General features: G+C 57.8%; 2 protein-coding genes across 6 annotated transcripts in view; both read left to right on the top strand.

Moving 5' to 3' along the window:
- NDRG4 (NDRG family member 4) overlaps positions 1-5874 on the top strand; it is a 30863-nt gene extending 24989 nt beyond the window's left edge. For 3 of the 5 annotated variants that reach the window (XM_054579380.1, XM_054579379.1, XM_054579377.1), the window contains 10 exons: positions 312-398; positions 480-536; positions 985-1088; positions 1890-1946; positions 2036-2087; positions 2791-2838; positions 3007-3042; positions 3153-3204; positions 4471-4509; positions 5354-5874. In XM_054579380.1, the coding sequence (XP_054435355.1) occupies positions 312-398; positions 480-536; positions 985-1088; positions 1890-1946; positions 2036-2087; positions 2791-2838; positions 3007-3042; positions 3153-3204; positions 4471-4509; positions 5354-5508 (687 nt within the window). In that variant the 3' untranslated portion in view covers positions 5509-5874. The remainder of the gene's footprint in view (positions 1-311; positions 399-479; positions 537-984; positions 1089-1889; positions 1947-2035; positions 2088-2790; positions 2839-3006; positions 3043-3152; positions 3205-4470; positions 4510-5353) is intronic. The other 2 variants (XM_054579376.1, XM_054579378.1) reach the window with 1 other exon arrangement.
- Positions 5875-9103: 3229 nt separating this feature from the next.
- SETD6 (SET domain containing 6, protein lysine methyltransferase) lies at positions 9104-12842 on the top strand. Its single transcript, XM_054579084.1, has 9 exons — positions 9104-9189; positions 9418-9516; positions 9588-9732; positions 9810-9951; positions 10091-10285; positions 10417-10537; positions 11013-11193; positions 11341-11483; positions 12188-12842. The coding sequence occupies exons 1-9, from the start codon at positions 9163-9165 to the stop codon at positions 12491-12493; spliced, it is 1359 nt and encodes a 452-aa protein (XP_054435059.1). The 5' UTR covers positions 9104-9162; the 3' UTR covers positions 12494-12842.

Raw genomic sequence — 12842 nt, 5'->3', positions numbered from 1 at the left:
ACATTTAATCCTCAGTTTTACAACAGCAGCATCTCTAAAGACACACTAAAATGGGTGAAGTAATGTAGGCATAAAAATAGTGATATAGGCATAGATTCAAAATAAACCAAAGAATTTTGGAAGGTTCCAGCTGGGCAGAATGAGTGAGGGCAGCTGGAAGTGGAGCCCACCCAGGCTCCCAGCTGTGGCCCGTTGGGCCTACCTGTGAGACTGGGCCAGAATTTTACAGCCTGTTCAGTTGGTGGGAAGTTTGGGGCTCCCGCAACCCGTCTCGGCCCCGGCCCCCAAGCCCTGTCTTCCTGTCACGGCAGCTTATCTTCCCCGACCTGGTGGAGGGACTGGTGCTGATGAACATTGACCCCAACGGCAAAGGCTGGATTGACTGGGCTGCCACCAAGGTGAGCGTGGCCCACCTGGCGGGGGCAGGGGTGGGAGTGGGGAGAGGCGGCTCTCGCACTGACCCCCACCTCGGCCTGCAGCTCTCCGGCCTGACCAGCACTCTGCCGGACACGGTGCTCTCTCACCTCTTCAGCCAGGTAAGGGCGTGGGGCCGTGCTCACAGGCGCCAGGGCTGGCCAGGCTGGTGGTCTTGGGGAGCCTTGGCAGCTGCTGAAGGGCCTGGTTCTGCCCCATCTCAGGGATTCTGGGGGGCTTCTGCCCTTCCCAGCGGGGCAGGAGAAGGAGGGCAGGGGGTTATGTGGCACCTGACCTTTCTCAGCCTGTCCTCTGCTGAGACCATGGTGCTGGAGCATCGGAAGGGACAGATTGGGGAGGCTCCTCCCACGGCTCTGGGGAGCCCCCCCTCCTCCCCCCTCCTCCCCTCTCCTCCCCTCTGTGGTCCTGCCTCCCACATTTGGGGGGGCTCCACCCCCCTCCCTGCCTGGAGCGGTCAAAGGCTGCTCTGAGCAGGCAAAACCTGCCCGCCCCCACTGAGCCTGCATCCCCATCCATGTGCTCCGTCTGTCCCGCCGTCCCCGGGCCCAGGAGGAGCTGATGAACAACTCGGAGCTGGTGCAGAGCTACCGGCAGCAGATCGGGAACGTGGTGAACCAGGCCAACCTGCAGCTGTTCTGGAACATGTACAACAGGTGCGGGCGCGGGGCTGGGCTCTGCGGCACCGCGAGACACGGCGCTCCTCTTGGGGACCCCTCGCTACAGCCGCCCCTGAGAGGGGCGGGCAGACGCCGACGCACTGCCCCCAGGTTGTAGATGAGAAGAGAGCCTAAGCCTCCAGGAGGAGTCCCTTCTTGCCCAGAGGCACACCCACGAAGGGCAAAGGTGGAGCAGGGCTTCTGACTCTGGTCCCAGGGCTTGTCCATTCCTTCCCCCCCCCGGGGGCATTGCTGGCGGGAGCAGTGGGGGATGTGGGGACGCCCTGAGCCCCGCAGTCCTGAACCTGACACGTGTACATGGGAGGAGATTGGATAAAGCTGATGGCTTGAGCCCCTGTGGGGGGTTGCCCCGCAGGGAAGTGGCCAGGCCCCCACTCGCCTGCTTCCCCTTCTCTTGCTCCTGCGAAAGTTTCCTAAGCACCAGCCACATGTAGGGCGCTGGCGAACAATGGAGAACAAGCAGCCAAATCCCACAGCCCAGGCTGCGCCCACCCAAGCGGCCCCGGGGGGCGGCGGGGGGGATGGGGAGAGCCAAATTTGAGGGCCCATGGGGCATGAGGTTGGGGACCTGGGAAGAGGTAATGCATGAGAGGAGCCCTGAAGGTTCCCACTGATGCAGAGCAGGTTCTTGTCTCCCGTTTTACCTGCCCAGGCCCCGGGGGTGTTGAGCCCTAATTGCCACAGTAGGGGGAGGGGGGGCTGAAATACCGCAGTGTCAGGCTTGGGACACACAGCCCCCCATCCAGTCCTGGATGACCGCCCCGCCTCTCCCTGTAGCCGCAGAGACCTGGACATCAACCGGCCTGGGACGGTGCCTAATGCCAAGACACTGCGGTGAGTGTCCCCTCGTCCTCCAGCCTGCCCCCGCCTCCCCTGCCCCCCGCATGCCCAGGCCAGACAGCCCTTGTCCCCTGTGTCCACAGCTGCCCCGTGATGCTGGTGGTTGGGGACAACGCGCCTGCGGAGGATGGGGTGGTGAGTGAGGGGCTGTGCTCTGGCTGGGGGTGGGCACAGGGGCGAGGGGGTCGGGGCCCCAGCCAGCTGCTCCGGGAGGCCTCAGGGGCAGGCCTGAGGGTGGGCTCCTCGGCCCCCTTCCGCACCACGTGCCCTGCTTCACCGCCTGCCACAGGCGAGTTAGGCCAGGGGACCTCCCCCTGACCCGGTGTCAGGCCCAGGGACTGAGATCTGTCTTTTCTCTAAACTCGGATCCGTTCAGTGTGAAATAAGTACCAGCGACTCCTGAGCACAGCAGCGGTCCCCTTTGACCGTTGCTTGCACCCATTACGTTTGGGAATTCTGTGTCACCTCTCCTGGGAACTCTGGGAATTCATGGCCCTCTCAGCACAGAGGGCCGGGCCCCAGAAGTGCCCCGCTCAGCCCTCCAGGTGCAGGGAGCAGCCCCAGTCTCCCTGGGCCCCGCTCCCTGTTGATGCTGCCAAGCCCTCCCAGCAATTGTGAGTGGAGTTCAAGGTCCTGGGGAAGTGCAGCCTCCGCCAGGGTCTAGGAGCTGGCCTGGGCCTGCCCCTCCCCCACTCCTCGTCAGCACCGACAGCCTCCCAGCTCTGGGGACACAACCTGCATCAGCAATTGGGGCAGGGGCTCCCCCTGCGCCCCACCCCTACCCCAGCTCAGAGGCTGGGGCCACCTCGCTCTGCTAAAACAGCCTGCTCATCCCCAGGTTGAGTGCAACTCCAAACTGGACCCAACCACCACAACCTTCCTGAAGGTGAGACCCTCCTCCCCAGCCCTGGGACCACGAGCCTGGCCCCGGTGGGGGGCCTGCGTGGGGCCCCAGCCGGGTCGGTATGTCGGGTCAGCGGGCCTGTCCCAGTGGGAGGGCCAGGCAAGGTGTGGGGCAGCCCCTGCTCCGCTCACCCCGCTCTCTCCCCTGCAGATGGCAGATTCCGGGGGGCTCCCCCAGGTCACACAGGTGAGCCTCCCTTCCCTTACCTAGCCTGGGCTGGGGGGACCTCCCTTCTCCCCCCTTGCCCTGGTCCTAGACAGCCACTCCAAGCATGTGTCTGTCCCTCCTTCCTGCAGCCAGGGAAGCTGACTGAAGCCTTCAAGTACTTCCTGCAAGGCATGGGCTACAGTAAGTACACCTCCGCCCAGCCCACCCCAGCCGGTGGCGGCAGGCAGCAGGGTGGGGCTGGCGTCTGCCGGGTGCTGCTGAGCAGCCTGTGGGAGGGCGAGCTCTGTGGTACCGGGGACCTTGATGCGGGGTCCCTCTCACCACATGCTCCCTCTGCGTCCGGGGACACACAAAGACCTTCCAGGCCACCTCACCTCCATTGTAAGTGCATTGGCCCAGGCTGTGCCCAGCTCTCCTGGCCCTGGGGGACCAGGCGCAGGCTGGGTCCTGTCGGGGAAGCCTGCCTGAAGGGGTCGTCTGCCCCACCCACCCCTGCGGGGCCGATAGCACCTAAGAAGGGCTTTTGTCACAGGTGCATCGGAAGAGTGGGCTTGGAGTCTGGGGACCGGGGAGGCACCTGGGGCTTACCTGGGCATCAGGAGAGCTGAAGGCAGCTGAACTTGGGGTGGCGTTCTGAGGACCCTGGGAGTGTAAGGGCTACGGGTGGCACTGGCCCCCTCTCCACCTCTCCCGTTTCCAAACTTCCCTTGTGCTCAGATCCAGGCTGTGCTTGTGAGCTCCCAACACACTCACACACGCTCACACGCGTGCACATCTCCCCAACCCCTGTCCCTGGATTGTTGTTCCCCCCCAGTCGTCAGCCTTGAGCTCGCGCTGCACTGCGGTGTGGGGACAGGCCTGTGGGGGAAGGCAGGGAGGCACATCCAGGAATAGCTCTCCTCTGGCCCCAGGGGCCTCCGCCTGTCTGAGCAGAAGTAGGGCAAGGAGGCCAGGCCAGACGCGGGACAGCAGGAGCTCCAAGGCTGGCCCCGGCACTACCCAAGGAACACCCGCAGGGCAGGGGGATGAGCATCGCCCGTCGGGGCCCCGGAGAAATTGTGCCCCGCAGCCCAAGAGCTGTGCAGGCCTCCCCATTCTGTCCCCGGGGGCACTGAGGCCCAGCAGAACAGCGAGGGCACTGGGTAGGATGTGGACATCAGCGCCTCAGTGCGCAGCCTGGCTGGAGAGGCGGCAGACCGGATATGCGCCCCTACTCTGCTGTTGGGGCTCCCCGGGTTGGGCTGAGATCAGTCTCTGCTGTGTGGTTCCTTCTGTGCCTGCTGCTTGGTGGGTGGGCAGGAGTCTAGCCCTGCCCCCAGCCCTTCGTTCCTGTCCTTTGGTCTTATCTCTGGTCCATCTCAACACCCCTGCTTCGCTGGACCGTGCTCCTCACTGTGTTCTGTCTCCCCCACCCCCGCCCCTCCTTGGCTCTGTCTTCTCTCTCAGTTGCGTACTTGAAGGACCGAAGGCTGAGTGGAGGAGCAGGTAGCCCTGTAGCCCCTCCCCATGCATGGAGCCCACCCCCCAGGCCCGCCCTGCTCCTTCCTCTGTGCTGTGCTGAGCCAGGCCACACCTTGCTGTGGTTTGGAACCTTCTTGTGTCCTGCTTACCTGCAGAGCGCGAAGAGTCCTGCTTGTCCGCAGCTCCTGGGCCGCGTGGGCTTTGTCCGTTTTTAGGGCTATAGGCTGGCTGGGCTTTAGGGCAGTCTTGCTTCTAGGCTGCCCTGGGCTGTGTGGCTTCCAGAGCTCCGGCAGGTGGAACCAGACCCCGGCAGAGATCCAGCCCAGGCCCCGTCCTGGGGCAGGGGCGCCCGGCCATGCCTGAGCAGGACAGATGGCCGGTTGAGTTCAGGAAGGTTGAGTCTTGCTTGTGAGACTGAATGAGGGCAGAAACGGGGTTTGGGGCAGCTTGAGGCCACTGCAGCTTGTCCTCCTTTACCGAAGTCACCTTACTCCCCCAGCCCCACCATCCTATGGAGACAGGCATTGTGGAAATCATGCCCCGTCCTCACGCTGGCTCTGGGATACCCGGTCATCTCCCACCTGCCCTGTCCTGGTCGTATCTCTGGCCGGCTGTTGTGAGAGGGTCCTGCTGGTGCCTGCGGCCCCTGGCCCCTGGCCCCTGGCCCTTTGGCTCACCTACTGTCACTGGCGTTGCATGCCTTCAGCTTGACAGTGCAGACGCCAAAGCCCTGGCCTTGGGATGGGTCCCTTGTGCCGTTGGAAGAACGAGTCTCGCTGGCCGCTTTGCTTGTGTGAATCCTCCTCCCGCTTGCTGGTGCCTGGCCCTGCCTGCTGGCCCTCATGCCGGGTCCCTCCTCTGTCCACAGTGCCCTCGGCCAGCATGACCCGCCTGGCCCGCTCTCGGACTGCGTCCCTCACCAGCGCCAGCTCGGTGGATGGCAGCCGCCCGCAGGCCTGCACCCACTCGGAGAGCAGCGAGGGGCTGGGCCAGGTCAACCACACTATGGAGGTGTCCTGTTGAAGCCCTCGGTCCCCCGAAGACGCCCACGTGCCCCCCGCCCTCACTGAAGTCCCACTGCCATCCCCGCACTGGCTCCTTTTCTCTTTTATTTATTCCCGTGAGGGCGAAGGGGAGGAAGTGGGGCTCCGTCTCTTAGATGCTACCGCAGAGCAGTCTCCAGATGGTTCCCCACCCCTGCCCCCCTAATGTCGACTTGGCCGGCTTGGACCCCTCTCTTCCAACTCCCCACCGCCCGGGCAGGAGGGGGATCCACAGGCAAGGAAAGACTGAGCCCTTCTCTGGCCAGGATCCAGGATAATATCCTGGACTGTGAAAGAGCGAGCGTGGGATGACCCCCTTGGCAGGCAGGTGTGAGGGTGGGATGGGGTTGTGAGGTGATGGGGCTGGGACAGCAGGGGCGGGGGGGGGGGGGCGGCAATGGTCCAGCTCAGGCACTGGCAGGAGAACCAGGAGACGGCAGCAGGGAGCTCTGCAGGGCCCCTACCCGCCCAGCCCCTCCACCAAGCACATCTGCTTCTCTCATGTAGCACAGGTGACAATCATCTGCACAGTAGCCACAAGGGGGCGCTCCTACCAGGCCGCTGTTTTTGCTGGTGCTGTCGGGTCAGGCGGGTAGGGGCAGAAGAAGGTGGCTTCCCTGTCCAAGGAGAACAAAACAGGACCTTGAGGGCAAGAACCCCGCAGGCTGTCCCCTCCAGGTCACACACTCCACCACCTCCTGGCCCTGTCTCATTTCTGAACCAAGGCCCTGAAGCAGAAAGTCTCCTGGTCTTCCATCTCCACAGGAACCTGACTTGGGGGCCGAGGTTGAAGGCTGGGATGGCCAGTGAGGAGAGCTGGGTGCACCCCCGAGAACTTCACATTGTCTGCCTTTGGGAGCCATCACGTGGCCACAGGCAGCAGGTGGCTGAAAGTCCCAATAGATCCCCTTTTTGCCCCAGGTTCCATGGAGGACAGTATAGCCAAGGCCGCCAAAAACATGCTGGTAAAGTTATGCCAGGCTTTTCCCTCACCACTGAGGAAGGAGAGTTTGTTTAGAACTGCCCAGGGTAACGAGACTTCTGCAGGCCCACCGCCGTCTCGGCCTGCTGGAGCGGCCCGGGCCAGGGCTCGCTGGACCCTCGCGTGGGAGGCGAAGGTTCCTGGCCGAAGCGAGGGCCAGGCAGAGGAGTCCGGCTCCCCCACACCCCAGCCCCCTCCTGCCACCTAAAGCCCAGGACTGTGCCATATATTTCCCACCCACCACCTTATGAGGCAGAATCTCCTGGCCCAGAAACCAGAAGCCATTTGTCTCAGAGCCTAAATCAATGGCCATAAACCCCACAGCAGGTAAAAGGAGAGGGGGGGAAAGCTATGAAAAATGGGGGGCTGGGGGGTGTATGTGGGGGGGTGCTCTGAGGCTGGGAGGGCACCCGCATCCACATTGCACATAGCCCACCCCCCTTCTATAATCTTAAGCCATTGCTAGACTGCTTTAGAGCCTGGTGGAGTGTTAGTCTGTCCCCAGTTCTATTCACTCACGTGCTTCCTTTGAATATTGAATGTGACTATTTGAAAAGCTGGTAGACTTAATTCCTCTTATTGTAGATAGCGATGCAAGTTGGATTTTTCTTTTTTTTGCTGTGTTCTTTCAGATGAGATATCTATAAATACCTATACATTATATATATATGTGTGTATATTGGGTTCCTCCTGTGTGTGGTTTTCTATTGGAGGTTGTCTCTTCTTTGGTCAAAGTGAACTTTTAATGGAGTTTATTACTTTCTTCTCTGTACAGTGAAGAGCCTAATTTTGTGTATTCTAGTGGCTAATGTCATGAGACTCAGAAATGACAAAATGTAAGGCAAATAAAAAACCCTTGTCAACGTAGAAAGCATTAACTGTGCTGGAAAACTAATAAAGAAACTGAGAAGAATTTGAGTCAAGTGATGTCATGGGCACTGTGGGAGGCTTTTGAGGAGAGAGCGTCCAGGCCGGCGAGGCTGGCTGGTGCGTCCTGGGTTTAGGCGCCGAGTGAGAACAGACTTTCCCATCCACCTCCGTGTTTCCACTTCTGGTCCCATACATGATCCTGCCCATTCTCACATTAAATCTACAGGATAGATAATATCTTAGTCTGCAGCTGGGGAAACTGAGCCTCAGGGGAAGGGATTTGCCCTAAGAAAGCCAAGTGGGGTGCTGGCCTTGGCATTGTTTGACTTCAAAACACAAGCCTGTAACCTGTATATTCGCTGCCTCTCTCTCTCTCTCTCTCTCTTTTTTTTAATCCTCACCTGAGAATATGCTCATTGATTTGAGAGAGAGAGAAACATTGACTGGTCGCCTCCACAGGCACCCCGACTGGGGATCACACCTGCAACCTAGATATGTGCCCTGACCAAGGATCCAGCCGACCCAGCCACCTAACCAGGGCACGGCCTCATTTTCTTAAATTTAACAGCAGCTACTTCCTTCCCCACGTTTAACCACTTCTGATTTACTCAGCCATTTACCCAGTAGAGGTTGATTTCCTGCTGTGTGTCAGCTAGTAAAGCAAGTAAATAAAACCCACTGTGCGCTGTGCATTCAATGAAAACGGATGTACTAGCGAGTGTGACGGCGGTGTTACAGAATGCCAGCATTTGCAGTTCCAAAACAGGTGTAAGGGCTGGATCGCTCCCCAAAGACTCCCCATGCCAGAGTTTGGTAGGAAGGAAAAGAATTGTTTATTTAAAAGTTATACAGATTTACCGTACTTTTTCAGGTATAAAGCGCACCCACACCTTTGGCCCAAACTTTCAGGGGAAAAAATCTTCTGCTTTAATTTTTTAATTCAATTATTTATGTATTTAGATACTTGTTTTTTTGTATTATAAGGAATTTCAGCTTTTTTTTTTAGTATGGTACAAGAATTTTATGTAACATAATTACAAAACACAAGTGCAGATAAGGTACAAGAAATTGTATGTATTGGTAACAAATTAGTACTACCCATGTATAATGAGCATCCTTATTTTTCCCTAAAATATTTGGGCAAAAGGTGCCATTATGCACGGCAAAATACGGTAGAATAATGGCAGAATTCTGCCATTAAGTCCTAGTCCCTTTAAAATCCTCTCTCTCTCTCTCCCTCCCTCCCTCTCCCCCCCCCCCCCGCACCGCCTCCCTTTGTCAAATCAGGCCAGTTTTAAGAACATGCCAGTCAGAGGTACCATCTTTAAGGAAAAAAAAAAAAAAGTCCGCAGTTCAGCATTCCCCCGGGCTACAGTTCAGAGAGCAATCAATCATTTTTTTTTTAAAGAAGGCAGGAGGGCGCCTACCTGGGTGCGCTCCCAGCCGCAGTCGCACTACCCCAAGGTCTCAGCTGTCAGAGACCAAAGGGAAGGGTTATTGTCTGGCTCAGAACCAGGCTCGAGGTGGCATGGGACACATCTTCATGCATCCGACCGCACATTTTCTAAACCCAAGTGGGGACACCGAGACTCGCAGAAGAATCGGACCGGGTGCAAATCCCTACTCGTCTTCCGCCTGGGTTCTGACACGAGCCCCACGTGGCTGCGGGGCGGGTGGGACCATATAGACTCCGCCCCCCAGAGTCCCGCCTCGGGGTGGGGCCAGGGACGCCGGAAGCGCCGTGCAGCTCTACTGTGGCGCTGGGCCGCGCGCCCTCCGACCATGGCTGTTCAGGCGAAGCGCCGGCGGGTAAGTTGTGGGCGGCCGGCGGGGGCCCACTGCTTCGCACAGCGGCTCGCGCTGCCCCGCCCGCAGTCCGTCCCGCGCGGGGGTCTCCTCCCCTTCCTCGTTCCGGCAGGGCCCTCGAGGCTCTCTGCCCCTCCCCCACCCAGAGCCCTTCCGCGGTGCGCGCCTCTGTCTCCCCCGCGCTGCGAGAGCTCCGGGGCGGAGCCCCGCCAATGAGCTCGGTCGTGTTAGGTGGTCGGGCCTGCGGGCGGCGGCGACGACAACGACCCGGACCCGGTGGCCGGCTTCCTGAGCTGGTGCCGGCGCGTGGGGCTGGAGCTGAGTCCTAAGGTGAGTGGGGGTTGGGGCGGGAGACCTGGCGGGCGCGGGCCAGCTCTGATCCGCTGCTGCCCCTTGCTTAGGTGGCGGTGAGCCGGCAGGGCACAGTGGCCGGCTACGGCATGGTGGCCCGGGAGAGCGTGCACCCCGGGGAGCTGCTGTTCGCGGTGCCGCGCGCCGCGCTCCTCTCGCAGTACACCTGCTCGATCAGCGGCCTGCTGGAGCGAGGTGGGCTCGCCGGCGGGGCTGGGACACCCAGGCGGGCTCGCGGGTCGCGCCGGGGCTCTCACTGCTGTCTCCCTCAGAGCGAGGCGCACTTGAGAGCCAGTCGGGCTGGGTGCCACTGCTGCTGGCGCTGCTGCACGAGCTGCAGGCCCCGGCCTCCCCTTGGAGCCCCTACTTCGCGCTCTGGCCCGAGCTAGGCCGCTTGGAGCACCCCATGTTCTGGTGAGAGCCGTGGAAGGGGCTGGGGAGCGCCCGAGCTGTGTAGCCTGGCCGGAGCCGCCCTGGCCCGGGGTCAGGGCTGCCTCCCAGGCGCTGGTCCCGGGAGGGTGTGCCAAGGAACCTTGGTGGGGTGCCCCTGCAGGCCCGAGGAGGAGCGCCGGCGGTTGCTGCAAGGCACGGGGGTACCTGAGGCCGTGGAGAAGGATTTGGCCAACATCCGCAGCGAGTACCATTCCATCGTTCTGCCTTTCATGGAAGCCCACCCTGACCTTTTCTGCCCCAGGGTGCGCTCCCTGGAGCTCTACCACCAGCTCGTGGCTCTCGTGATGGCCTACAGGTCAGTGAGCAGAGCTTCGGAAACACCCTTTTCTTTAGAGCTCTACCGAGGGACAAGCGGGGGAAGAACAGTGAACCCCCAGCCCCAGCCTCTCAGCCGGTCCTGGGCTTTAGCCAGGTTCTCTCTGGTAGCTTTCAGGAACCACTGGAGGAAGAGGAGGATGAAAAGGAGCCCAACCCCCCTTTGATGGTGCCTGCTGCAGACATTCTAAACCACTTAGCCAATCACAATGCCAATCTAGAATACTCCTCAGTGAGTGGACCCTCCCACTTCTTGTTCTGTGCCTTGACGCCTGCGCCTGATTCAGAGGAGTGCCTGCCATTTATGCCCACTGGTAAATGGGCTCCAATTTCCGTGTGCTGAAAAGGGAAGCTAGCTCCTCCTGTAAACATTCATTTGCATATTCCAATGAAGTCGTTGGAGCACAAAACACCTCCAGCTTTCAAAGCTGTGGCTAATCCTCTGGTGAACTTGACTACCCTCATTTACCTGGTGCTGGAGGTTGGCTGCTCTGCACGCCAGGGAACCATGTGCGCAGCAGGCCAGCCTTGTGATGCCAGGGCCGAATCCATTGATTCTGTTGATTATGTGGAAAGTTACTGCTGGAGGGTATAGCGTAGCATCAGTCCCATCACTGAACTAAATCTGCTGGAGGGTCTTCCTAAGGGGAGGAATCCTGCGGCTGATCTGGGAAGGGCCTGGTCCCAGCTTCTCCCTTCCACTCTAGAGCTGTCTTCGGATGGTGGCTACTCGGCCCATTCCAAAAGACCATGAAATTTTCAACACTTACGGGAAGATGGCTAATTGGCAGCTGATTCATATGTACGGTTTTGTTGAACCATACCCTGCCAACACAGATGACACAGCCGACATTCAGATGGTGACAGTTCTTGAAGCGGCGCTACAGGGTGAGTGATGAACTCGGTCTTGGACATGCCTCTATCCCCGCCTCAGGAGCTCTGCTAAATAGCAGGGTTTTTTTGCAGACTAGGTGGTACACTTAGAAATGAGCTCTTTGGTATCGAGACTGCACACTATTACTTTTCTGTCTACAGGAACGAAAAGTGAAGCTGAAAGGCTCATGTTGTACGAACGCTGGGATTACTTGTGCCAACTAGAGATGGTAGGGGAAGAGGGAGCCTTTGTGATTGGCTGGGAAGAGGTGCTGACTGCAGAGGAACTGACCACCACACTCAAGGTAAAGGGCTGAAAATTGCCATTTAATGCTGAAAGCTGGCCAGCCTAGTGGGATGGCCAAAGTCTGCTGCAATTTTTTCCCCCAGATGGCTCTAGTTAGTGCTTGGTTGTCTTTGACTTCATTTGAAACAATTTTGTTAGAATGTATTGTGACAGCTCTCACATCAGCATGCATGGGGGGGGGGGGAGTGAATTTTTGTGCAGCCATTTAATATTGAAGATGGGAGAAGCAACATCTTCAGCATATTATGCTGTATTTCAAGAAAGGTAGAAACAACTTAAATGCAAAATAAGGTTTGTGAAGTGTATGGAGAAGGTGCTGTGATTGATAGAACGTGTCAAAAGTGGTTTGCGAAAGTTTTTTGTATTGTTGACATTTTGGCCAAGGGATTCTTTGCTGTGCGTCTGATGCATTGGAAGGTGTTTAGCAGCACCCTAAGCCAATGGCGGGAGACCGCTGACATACTCAAAATATACAAATCCATAAAGTTACTGGTGAAAATGAGAAATGTGTCTTTTTTACAGAAAATATGTAATGGCCTTTTTAGCCAATTGAGTATTTAGAGCTAAGGCTAGGTGAGGAGGAAGGAGGGATGAAGGGAAGAGGATACTTGGATGCTGCCAAGACACGTTGGCTTCTCTACATGAACTTCAGAAATATACCAGTAGCATATCCCAATTTAAGGACCCTACGGTTGTTCCTAGGTGCTGTGCATGCCTGCCAAGGAGTTCAGAGTGTTGAAAGACCAGGATGGATGGGGAGAAGATGGAAGGGGAGAGGACAGCTTGACAGTCACGAATATCCCCAAGCTCAAAGAATCATGGAGGCAGCTTCTACGGGACAGTGTTCTGTTGACCCTGCAGACCTATGCCACAGACTTAAAAACTGAGCAACATCTACTTAGTAATGAGGCGGCGTACACCAAACTCAGCCGGAGGGAACAACAGGCCTTACAGGTTCGTTATGGTCAGAAGATGATCTTACACCAGTTGTTGGAACTGACAGGCTAAGCTGAGTAGGTTCCCTGTTGCCTGGAACACCCATGAAACAGCCATGAGAAGAACTTCATTGTAAGCTGATGTTCATTTATGCTCGAAAAGGAGGAACTTTTGGATTTTTAGGTTTGCTTTTCTTATTAAATACCAAAAGGAAAAGCAACAAAGGTGTGCTAACATGAACTGTGAGGTAAGGGAACAGGAGACTTGGAAATTGCTGCTAATTGTCACCAAGAACAATACATATTTTTTTGGTTTTTACTATTGTTATCATTTAAAACTTTTTTTTTTTGATCAAAACACTTCATAGCTGTTCTTTTCTCAGTTTGAACCAAAATTAGCAGAAACATGACTCACAGTAAAA

This window comes from Pteronotus mesoamericanus, unplaced genomic scaffold (assembly GCF_021234165.1).
Source record: "Pteronotus mesoamericanus isolate MK-2021 breed Mesoamerican mustached bat unplaced genomic scaffold, CSHL_Meso_final contig_52, whole genome shotgun sequence".
In the NCBI taxonomy this organism is placed as follows: domain Eukaryota; kingdom Metazoa; phylum Chordata; class Mammalia; order Chiroptera; family Mormoopidae; genus Pteronotus; species Pteronotus mesoamericanus.
Note: the sequence above shows the minus strand (reverse complement) of the source record. Positions and strands in the feature narration are given on the sequence as shown.

Coding starts and splice junctions, on each gene's coding strand:
- SETD6 (XM_054579084.1), top strand. CDS start 9,163: ATGGCTGTTCAGGCGAAGCGCCGGCGG. Junction 9,733..9,809: donor CAGCGGCCTGCTGGAGCGAG/GTGGGCTCGCCG, acceptor TGTCTCCCTCAG/AGCGAGGCGCACTTGAGAGC. Junction 11,194..11,340: donor TCTTGAAGCGGCGCTACAGG/GTGAGTGATGAA, acceptor TTCTGTCTACAG/GAACGAAAAGTGAAGCTGAA.